The sequence below is a fragment of the Danio rerio genome, chromosome 9, assembly GCF_052040795.2.
Source record: "Danio rerio strain M-AB ecotype USA chromosome 9, GRCz13ab, whole genome shotgun sequence".
NCBI lineage: Eukaryota > Metazoa > Chordata > Actinopteri > Cypriniformes > Danionidae > Danio > Danio rerio.
In genome coordinates, this window is record NC_141029.1 from 33,650,622 (window position 1) to 33,662,500 (window position 11,879).

Sequence of the window (11,879 nt, forward strand, 5' to 3'; positions counted from 1 at the left end):
TAAAAATATACTTTACAAATGTTAAATGGGGGGTTTGGACTAACAAACACAAATCCAGCCAATATGTCAAGTTTCGGCCAACAACAACAACAACAAAAAAAGAAATATTTTAGGGAGAATTTTAGTGACCATAAAATACTAAATGATACTTAATTAATAATAAGAACTTTGCTGAAACATAAATAAAAATATTCATTCAAATCTGAGTGATTTGTGTTCCTCCTTTCAAAATGTATTTAATATTATGTCACTAAAAACAATCATAAAGGCATTGGGGGAAAAACATCCAAATCAAGCTGTTTATTCCTAGTTATCACAAGAAACTTAATTAGATTTAACTGAGCAGATTTTAGAAAACTCCTTTGCTATAGTATGCTGTATGTTCAACACTATGTTACTAACAGCCAGGGGTTTTGCCAGGCACTAAGCTCTACATAAAGCTCTTCAATCAACTACTTAATACACTATACATTTAAAGTAACCTGTAACTGCCTGAGTAATAAGGGTCTAGCGACGCCCCGGCTATCGTCCATGTTGAACAAAGCATTATTTTGTACACATGGGGAAATTCTAAATTGATTTTTGATAGAAGAAGAAAATGCACTGAATGATACAAGTGAAAGTGACAGGGTACAGCTGAACTACCATATCACCTGAGGTTAGCAACACCTGATTCCCAAGACGTCAACAATGATCAACACATTCAGAGCTGTCTAGATTCAAAAGCAGCCATCAAATCACATGTTAAGTAAGATCAACAAACATCCCTGCGACTTAAAAGAACTTTAAATATTTATTTATTTATAACTTTCCCATGTTAGTTCTGAGTAAGACATCAGTTAATTTGTGTGTTCACAATAACAACATATGCTTTTGCTAAATATAAAAAACAAACAGTGTGCATTTTCTGCCATCTCTGTCTTCAAGAAATTCCCCAGCCTGTCTGGATATTTGCTGTCTGCACCCTTATGAGCACATTTTCACAATTTGTCAAATGCAAGTCGATTAGCTTTGATGCTAATCGAACTCCACTAAATGGTTTGGTTTGTTTATCTATTAAATTGTGGACAGAATGGGGTGCCCATAATGTCAGCACTATGACCGGTCAGTTCACCTGTCAATCAAACTGTGCCAAACACAACAAATAATAATTTAGGTGAAATTTTAGATAAGCATATGATTACCAATAGCACTGTCAAATACACTCTTTAAATTTCAATGACACCCTTAAATCCACAATCGGTATACATGTGTTCTCTGTAATGATGCTGTTTCATCAAATCTGAAAACTCTGCAGCTGAATGTCTCTCTTCGCTCTCCCTGTGTTCATGGTTGCAGGCCATGGAAAGTGTTACTGTGGAAACTGTTACTGCTCTGCTGGTTGGCATGGAGATAAATGTGAATTCCAGTGTGCCATCAGCCCATGGGAGAGTAAGCGGAGATGCACATCTCCAGATGGCAAGATCTGCAGCAACCGAGGTTTGTCTATATGCACACACTTACCTGACACTGACATAAACGATATTCCCCATCAGCTTTGACTAATACTAGATAAACCTGGGATATCCCTAACGCTACTGTAGGGGTTTCAGAATGAAATTAGAGTTTCATTTCAGGGGCTTTCCGCTGAGAATCCGCAGCGGAATGAGTCTAATTGTCCCATATCAGCTGTATACGGCATAAGTAATTTCACCTGACAAGCACAAATGAGAGTGGGACAATGCATTCTCCATTAAGATACATCAGGCTGCCAAAAAAGCTTTGGCTCTCATATTGCTGCTGAACCTCCTGGGAGCTTCTCTGTAATTGATTACAGCAAAAGGTTGAAGTGGTACACAGTATAAACTCAACCTCACATCTGAACCACTGTCTGTGGTTAAGTAATCTGCCCGCAAACCGTATCCACTCATCAAAGGCAACCATGCTGATTTTCGGCATCAAACGAAGGGCACTCGCATTTGTTTTGAAAAACAACAGCATTTTACAGGCGGATACACTTACCAGTAGAATACATACAATCCTTTAAAGCCTAAAGGCACAGTTGTCCATACATTTTACTGTCATAAATGCTACATACCACACAATTCTTTCATGTTGTCACAACACAAATTGAATGCTAACATAATAGTTTTTACAAAATTAAGTAAATTGAACATTAAAAGTTGTCATCCCAAAAAAATTAAGAATTATGTTGTTTCAGCTAATTTTAAATTAGTAGTTTGAACAAGCTGCAGAAGTATTTTTTTTAGTGCATCTGCATTTTATTATCAGCAATGTGTTCTGTTTAAGGGGAAATCCACTGTTTACAACAAACTGTGTCCACTTATTGCAAACCCTATCCGCTAACTAAAGCAAGCACACTGGTTCTCTGCATCAAAAGAAGGGCACTCGCATTTGTTTTCAAAAACAACAGCATTATACAGGCGAAGAATACAAATTATTATTTATAGCCTGTACATAAGGCACAGTTATCCATACATTTGACTACATACTGTCATGCTGGGTTCCACACCATTTCTTCATATTGTTCCAACACAAATTGCTTAAGTTAACTTAATAGTTTTTACAAATTTAAGTGACTTGAAAAAAAATTAAGTCTTCTCAAAAAACTTAAGAATTGACTCATTTTAAATTAGTAGTTTGAACAAGCTGCAGAAGTCATTTTTTAGTGCATATGCATTTTATTATGTGTTCTGTTTGAGGGGAAACCCTTTATTTTCTAACAAACTGTATCCACTCATTGCAACCCATATCCACTTAACAAAGGCAAGCACGCTGGTTTTCTGAATCAAAAGAAGGGCACTTGCATTTGTTAAAAACAAAAAACAAAACTAAAAAACACCATTTTACAGGCGGATACACTTTCCAGTAGAACACAAATAATTCTTCATAGCCTGCACATAAGGCACTGTTATCCATACATTTGACTATACACACTGTCATAAATGTTGGGTTCTACACCAATTCTTTATGTTGTTCCATTACAAATTGTCTAAGTTAATAGCCTGTAACTTTAGTTTTTGCAAATTTAAGTGGATTGAAAATAAAAAAGAATTAAGTCATCCCAAAAAAACTAAAGAGTTGACTCATTTTAAATTAGAAAGTCTACAGAAGTCATTTGTTTCAGTGCATATGCATTTTACTATCAGCAAAGTGTTCTGTTTGAGAGGAAACCCCTCAGTTTCTAAGAAACTGTATCCACTCATCACAAACCCTATCCACTCACCAAAGGCAAGCACACTGGTTTTCTGCATCGAAAGATGGGCACTTGCATTTGTTTAAAAAACAACAACATTTTACAGGCGAATACACTTTCCAGCAGAATATAAACGATTCTTCATAGCCTGTACATACAGTAAGGCAATGTTATGCGTACATTTGACCACATGAGTGCTCAGCATAACTGAGTACACTTCATTTCAGAAATGAACATTTGTATAAATTTTTCAGTGAATACCGGTCATATATTTAGGTGCATTTTAACAAGCAAATTTATGAAATGGATAAATTTACTGAAAAAATATTTTAGTCATTGAACATCTTTAGAAATAGAAATATAATACATTTCACTTCATGCAAAATATTGCAACAAAGTTTACAACCTACAACATTTTACCAATTTTTTTTCTCTTGATTTTTGCTCTTTTTACATTTTTTATAAAAACATTTCCCTAACATATAAATTTGTACTAATTTTGGACCGTTATCAAAAATTATTTTGTTTGATTATCTCCAGATTTGGCTTCAGTACTGACCAATCTAATGTATATATGCAAATATAATACTGTGAAGCTTCCTACAGAAAATATTAATTGAAATGAGCGATTTGTGAGGGGTGTACTGATATATGATGATCACTGTATGTGTTTTATTATCAGTAATGTGTTCTGTTTGAGGAGAAATCCCTCAGCTTCTAACAGAAATAAGGGTATGGATGTACACTAAAGTGCATTTGTTACTTCCAGCACACATGGTGAAAGACTATTATTTTGGACACTTTTAAGTCATCCATCCTCATTTTCTGTATTTTCTATTCTGTTTATACCCTTCAATTATACGTTCTGCCCTGTGAATGGCAGGTCTCAGTGGATCGCTGCTATTGTGTGAAATGACAGGCTCTTTTAGTCAGTCAAGCTCTCAATCCATGAAATAGCTTGCCCTTCACTTTCAAATACAAACATGCAAAGTTATGCACTTAATAACCTTTTTATGGGGAAAAAAGTTTAAATAAAGCAAAAAAAAAAGTGCTTGGGTATAAAAACAAGTAATGATAGGTAATTTTAAAACCAGACTCATGAATTCCTCTTTTTAGGACCCCATGTGCACAAGTCATATTGGCAGAGGGTATTAAATGTGCTTCTGGAAAGTATGGGATGGGAGGCCTGGAAAAGGTTTCGATAGTTAATCACAGTTTAACACCTTTTTGAATGAGGGTCAAATGGCACAAATAGGCAGACTAACAGTGGCTAACAGAGAGTGGTTACTTTATATACAGCAACAGTAAAGTACAGAGAGAAAAAGGACAAAGGCCTACACTACCTGACAAAAGCCTTGTCGTTGATCCCAGTTGTAAGAGCAACAAATAATACCTTGACTTTTTATCATTTGAAAAAGTGGGAGAAGGCAGATTTTTCTGATGAATCATCTGTTAACCGGATTCCCAACCATCGCAAATGCTGTAGAAGACATAATGACCTGCATGGACCCAAGATTCTCACAGAAAAAATCATGATTTAGGGTTACGTTCGTTATGGGGATGTGTAAGATATCTGCAGAGTGGATGGCAACATCAACAGCCTGAGGTATCAAGACATTTGTGCTGCCCATTACATTACAAACCACAGGAGATGGCAAATTTTTTAGCAGGATAACGCTCCTTCTCATACTTCGAGCCTTGGCTGGGTCAGTTGGCATTTCTGTGTGGAGTTTGCATGTTCTCTCTGTGTGGGTTTTCTCCGGGTGCTCCGGTTTCCCAAACAAACCCAAAGACATGCGATTCAGGTGAATTGGGTAAATTAAAATTGCCCATGTGTGTGAATGAATGTATGGGTGTTTCCCAGGGATGGGTTGCAGTTGGAAGGGCATCCGCTGCTTAAAAAGCATATGCTGGATAAGTTGGCGGTTCATTCTGCTGTGGCGACTCCAAATTAATCAAGGTACTAAGCCGAAAAGAAAATAAATGAAAGAATGAATTAATAAATAAATACTTTGGCGCCACTACAATCTTATATACTGTATGCTCAGCTGCTAACCAATTTTTTATCAACGTATATCGCATCCCTAATTGTAGAGTTATAAATTTGTAAGGTTTTTGAATCATCTATAAGCACTTATAAGACAGATTTGGATTTCTGTCTCATTAAACTCTAATGGGCCATTCACTCAGAACATTTCTTTGCTTCTAAAAACACAAGACGCAGCATTTAGGAATGTTTTTTTTTAGGAAGCACCTCCTCTGCCATTTTAACAATTGTCATGCTAACTTGCTACTGTAAACAAGCTCAGTATGCTTTGCCCTGCCAATGGTTTCATCTGATTGGTCCACTGCTTTGAAACTGACATTAATGACCAGCGCTGAGTATAAAAGTTGAAATTCATTTAACTTGACACACCATCTTTAAAATGGGCCACTCATGTGTGAGGCACATCAAAAGACACTAGACTCGAACAAAACAGTCATGAACATCCACCAAGCACTTGTTTACATAAGAAGACAATGTAAAAGTAGTGCATTGGAATGAAACCGTCTGTGAAATGAGTCCCAATCAAGTCTATGCAAGTCACTCTGATGATATATTGTATGTGGAGGAGTGGGCTACTATTGTATATGCTTTACTTCTTAGGGATGTACAGTAAGCAACAATATACTCTTACATGCACAACTGTAAAATTGCAGCTCATCCTGTTCATGCACAGTATGTCTATATTCACCAGAGGACAACTCTTTGACAGAACTGCAAATGGTGGCAGTGGCAGCAGTCGCGGCCCCTGTTTTCAGGACGCCAGAAGGCTCAGCTCCCAGTGTGCTTTCAACACCCAGATAAAAGAAAACAGGATTTCCAGAGCTGCTGCGACTGGTCTGGCTCGGCTTCATCAGAGTGGAGGTGTTTCCTGCAGCTCTGTTGCCATGACTGTCGCCCCAGCAATAGATTAGCTGGAACTTGGAGTAAGCATCCTCATCAATCCTTGCCATGCACGGCCCCTTTATTGTCAGCTGGGCTCTGGAGGATTTGGTCCCCAGGAGAAATTTGGCTTTCCTTTTCAGCATCACTTCAATTATAGTGCTGTGCAGCTAACTGTTTCAGCGAGCCCTAATCCTCCTCACACAGACAAAACAGTCTGAACTCATATTTCAACAATCAGAAAATGGCTTTGAGACTTCTCAAATCCCTAAAACTAAAAATGTAGAACGTACTAAAGAAATTTCATATCATTTAATATAGATTTTCTTTATCTACATATACACTTTGTCTTTCAAAAGAGTGTTTTTACAATGTTCAAAACTGAATTAACAGTCTGAAATTCAAAAATTTTGCTATTGTCACCGTGGTCATTACGTTTACTGCAGCCTGCAAATAATAATAATAATAATAATAATAATAATAATAATAATAAGTCCTTATATTTATATATCGCTTTTCTAGGCACTCAAAGCACTTTGCCAATTTTTTGGGGAATCTCCTCATCCAACACCAGTGTGCAGCATCCACCTGGATTATACTACAGCAGTCATATTGTGCCAGACCGTACACACCAACTGATTGGTGGAGAGGAGAAAGAGTGATGAAGCCATAATTGAAGCCAATTATGATATGGGGATGGTTAGGGGGCCATGATGATCAGAGGCCAGTGGGCAGAATCGGCCAGGATGCTCTTCTGGTTACTCTTTTTCGAAGAGCATTCTGGGATTTTTAACAACCACAGAGAGTAGGGACCTCGATTTAACATCTCATAAGAAAGAGTATAGAGTATAGAGTCCCCATCAATAAACTGGGGCATTAGGGCCCACACAGCCGAGCGCACCCTGCTGGCCTTACTAACACCACTTTCAGCAGCAACATAGCTTTTCCATGTTTACTCCCATCCAGGTATTGACTGGGTGTAGCCCTGCATAGCTTCTGTGGGAAACTATGTGAGAGTTACAGAGAGCTAGCTGCCGGCTTAATAAATGACTACAAGAAACTAAATGGGATTCAGTGTACTACCAATATATTCACAACAAAATAGTTTTTCATTCTTTGGATAGAAGGTAAAAGAGGGAAATACTTTTGTGGTTATTTACTGATCCAGGTTGCGTCCAGACTTCTGAGAGTGACTTTTAGATGAATATGTAAATATGTGCTGCAGTCTTTCCTCTTAAAAACAAAATAAAAACACAACAAAAAATCTGTAAGAATTACTGTTTCTATCCACATATTTTTATGTGCAGCTTTTAGAATATTGCTTGAAAAATGTTACTTAAAATGATGCATGCATATACATTTTAAAAACGTGCATAAAGATGTATATGCTTTTTTTATAAAGTGTAATCTGATATGTGCATAAACTACAGTGGAAACATATTTACGAAAAACAATACTATGATGCACATACAAAAAGTCATGTAGTTTTGCCTGAACAGATGTTGTGATTGGCTGACTGAACTAACCAGTGGGTCGACCTCATTGCACTCAATCAAATGTTGGTTTAGAAATCTGCAAACCTCTGAGCAAAAGTCAATCACTAAAATCATTTTCTCTAATCATCTCCTAAAACTGTTGTGTAACAGAATATATATCAGACCCCCCCCCCCCCCCCAAACCCAAGAAGAGCAAGTCAATTAATTTTTACCGTGGAAGTAAGGGTTTTCCTGCTTATGATTATTTTTTTAGTTGCATATATCATCTTGCTCAAAGCAAAGTCACATTCACATGGGATGTGATAATGCTTTATTTGCAAATATTTTTGAGTTTGGATAGAAACTTACCTGACATGACCCAAACCTTTAGTTTATGTATAAGGATAGTGCCTATTTTAAACTGTTATAATTTCTGAGATACAGCGCATCGGCACCCATCAGCCTGTCATACTATACAAAGCAAAGATGGTTTACGTTGTCCATCCACAAGACGGTGACAGAGACAGCATAAAAAGCCCTCATGGGAAAAAAATTGGTGTATTTTTAAACTACAGCTGCTCAATTCATTATTAAATTAGTGAGTAACTCAAACACAAGAGTAATCTGGTAGTGTTTGCATTGCGCTTTGGGTTTATTGTGATATCCCGATTGTAACAGAGAAATACTGGGAAATGTCTCCAAACTGATGACATTTCAAATCGTTTAGCCTCATAATCTTAAAATGTCAGCAAAATCACCTGTTTTGTCTTCACTTTAGACATTACCCGAGAGAATCATTCAAATACTCGCTCTAAAGTGATGTTTGTGAATTAGTAACAGATTCTCTGACATCAGCTGTAGATGTGAATGACTGGCGGAAGAAAGTATTTCCTCATATAAAAGAATTTTGAGACATGTTTGATTTTCTTTTTATATACACGATTATGCTGTCGAACTGTTGTATAAACACAATAACACACTCGTAGTAGTGCGATATGGCTGTATATCATCACTGGTGGGACACTAAGGCAAGGTATGCCTCCCGCCAGTGCCGATATGCACTGCTACTTATGTTCTATTGCTCATACATTGCAACCCTAATTGTAAAGTTATGGATTTGTAAGGATTTTAAATAATCTTTAAGTATTTTGTAAGACTTCACGTTTTTGACTTCCTTTTCATTGAACTAATTGGCCATTCAATCAGAAATCCGGATTCTAATTTTACGTTTGGTAAGTTTGGATAGAATCTTACCTGACATGACCCAAACCTGACAATGTGAATAGTTTGATGATTTTTTTTACCATAGTTTCCTAAAACTTTTCACCCTGTCTCTGTAGGCACATGTGTATGTGGCGAGTGCACCTGCTATGATGTGGATCCCTCAGGAGACTGGGGCGACATTCATGGAGAAACCTGCGAGTGTGATGAGAGAAGTTGCCATGCCATGTACGACAGATACTCAGATGATTTCTGTTCAGGTGAAGGAACTAGTTGAAGCATTTCTGTCAAACTTCTCATTCTATTATCACATTTGTGTTGTATATATTAAATCAGTATCTAAAATATCACTCTGCCAGTGTTTTTCCCCTCAGTGGCCTCAAGAAACGAGTTAGAAATGGTCAGGTTTGGCTTCACCCAACTTCCTCAAAAGGAAATGGTTCACATTCCAAAATCTAGCAGCGAAAAAGAAGGCAGGGTGAAACTGTTCGATATCCGTTTGCTCTAGCAATACATGATCTTGCATAAACAAAAGCATGTGGATTATCAAGAGCTGAAGAACAACAGATGCGGTTCAGAAACATTTCGACATCTGGTTTTAATGCTGAGGAATAACTCTTTAGCCATATGTACCTCAGAGGACTGCTTACACAAACCAATTTTGGCATTCATGGTCAGCCAGACCTACGGTGCCCTTTAACTCCCTAAACAGGCACATAGACACCACCGATGTGTAATCTTTGGCTGTATTTAGGGCAGCTTCGGGCAGATCTTTCATCCATTAGAGGACTCTAAATCCTGCTATGTGTCTGTTTGAAGGTCACGGCCAGTGTAACTGTGGCAGGTGCGACTGCAAGGAAGGCTGGGCTGGAAGGAAATGCGATCATCCCCTCTCCTGTTCGCTGTCTGTGGAAGCCAGTCAGAAGAGGTGTCGGGGAACCTCCAGCCTGCCCTGCTTTGGCAGAGGTAATTAAGTAGTGTCTATTCATCAGTTGGTTCCAACCACAGCGTTTCACAGATCTGAGGTGTCGCATTTGAGGCTCATGTGGTAGGCCAGAGGACTCTTAAAGGTGAAGTGTGTCGTTTTCGGCACTCCCGATTAGTCGCTCTGGCGTGACGTGACGCAAAGTGGAGAGAACAATGCTAAAATTAGCTGCGCTGTCAATTAGTGTGTCAGTCTTAATGGATTGTTTTGAATTAAACAGGTTCATCTTAAAGGTGAAGTGCCTAATTTTCAACTCTTCCAATTAGTCGCTCTGGCGTGGAGCGATGCAAAGCTTAGGAGGAAAAAACAGTGCTAAAATTAGCAGTGTTGTGAATCTTAAAGGGATATTTCATCCAAAAATGTACATTTGCGGAAAACGTACTTACCCTCAAGCTATGTATTTTCTTTGATAGAAAATTTAAGAGAAAGCATGTACAGGACATGAACAACATTAATACCTGCGAATACAGTAAGAACTACACTCACTGGCCACTTTATTAGGTACACCTTACTCTTACCGGCTTAAACCCCCTTTTGCTTTCAGAACTCCCTAAATCCTTTGTGGCATAGATTCAACAAGGTACTGAAAATATTCCTTAGAGATTTTGGTCCATATTGACATAGCATCATGCAGTTGCTGCAGATTTGTCAGCAACACATCCATGATGCAATCTCCCTTTCCACCACATCCCAAAGGTGCTCTATTGGATTAAGTCTGGTGACTGGGAAGGCCATTTGAGTACAGTGAACTCATTTTCATGTTCAAGAAACCAGTCTGAGACGATTCGCGCTTTATGACAGATTAGATTAGAAGTATTAGAAGCAGATTAGAAATATGCGTTGACGAGTAGTTGGACTGATATACCTAATAAAGTGGCTGGTGAGTGTATAATAATAAACCTTTTCTTATTGTAAATAATGTTTAGTTATGTGCATAATCATTTCACTTCTTAAGACCACAGTAAAAAACGCAAGTGTAAGAAATGTTTTGTATATCTGCTTGTATGTTTTGTACTGTTTTTAACTAAAAGTGCCAGTAGCCATTGATTTGCATTTTATAAATCACCAAGGACCCCAAAAAATATTCTACAAAAAAAAAAAGCAATATATGCATAGACAAATAATGCTGCAGCTGCTTATGCCATTCTTTGAGCCTGCAGTTTCACTCAAAACAGTGTTTTAGCAGTAATTATACAAGGCCAATCATGTCTCAGTGATAGTTTACTGTTAAACCCAGTAACAACACAAACACTTCAAACAGATGCAGGTTGATGTCTGAACACACAAGACAAATAACAGCTTTTGATAACACTGTGTGAGTCATTTATTTCTCCTTCAGTGGATGGATTATTTAATTTATTCATACTACATCATTTTCAAGACACTGCTATTGAAAACTTCATATATAAATATTAAAATGAGCCACCCTGCAGACTGTATGCATTCAGTCATAATAAGCATGTATATTTGATCAGCTAATTAAGACATTTGACAAAATGCCATAGTTGAAGTAATGTACATCAAATGCCTTTAACCTTCACTACTATGAGGAATCGAAATAAATCTATAGAAAGACCCTGCCCTTGATTATGGATAGAATGATAATTAAATGTGCTCTAATAGTAATGGAAAGAGTGGCATTTGGTGGGCACCTTACAGGCCATACATATTTATCATTTAAAAACTAATTGCAATAATCTTCTAAATTACAGCCTCCTATGAACCAGAAGTTCCAATGGTACTTTTTAAAGGTTTATTACGAACTTAACTGTGCTTCAGATAGTGGTGCTGGGCCCTACATACTGTCTCTGCGTGAGTCTTGTTAGAAAGGAAAAAAACACCACAGTAGATGAATCAGAAATAGCGTGATTGTTCCAAAAGAATTCCATTTCCATAGCTCCCCGCTGCATAAGAAAGTGAAGAGCGATAATAATAGTCTTGTTTTAGTGAGTGAAGTGATAATTTAGCTTTAATAGAGGCTGTGTTCTCTGTGCTTCCATCCCTGTGTTCACTTATAATCTGCAGTAGCTAAGAAGTGTAGATAATATAACTTTTATTTAACATCTCATTTTAAAA

The 11,879-nt window shown here is 37.5% G+C and overlaps 2 protein-coding genes across 4 annotated transcripts in view; both read left to right on the plus strand.

The window, feature by feature from the left end:
- The window catches only part of clybl (citrate lyase beta like), a 760,714-nt gene that overhangs the window by 618,382 nt on the left and 130,453 nt on the right, over nt 1–11,879 (plus strand). The gene's annotated exons all lie outside the window — the stretch shown is intronic.
- itgbl1 (integrin, beta-like 1) overlaps nt 1–11,879 on the plus strand; it is an 81,188-nt gene that overhangs the window by 32,916 nt on the left and 36,393 nt on the right. For all 3 annotated transcript variants that reach the window (XM_087266537.1, NM_001441588.2, NM_001024072.3), the window contains 3 exon segments: nt 1,339–1,479; nt 8,938–9,078; nt 9,638–9,784. In XM_087266537.1, coding sequence (XP_087122663.1) covers nt 1,339–1,479; nt 8,938–9,078; nt 9,638–9,784 — 429 coding nt within the window.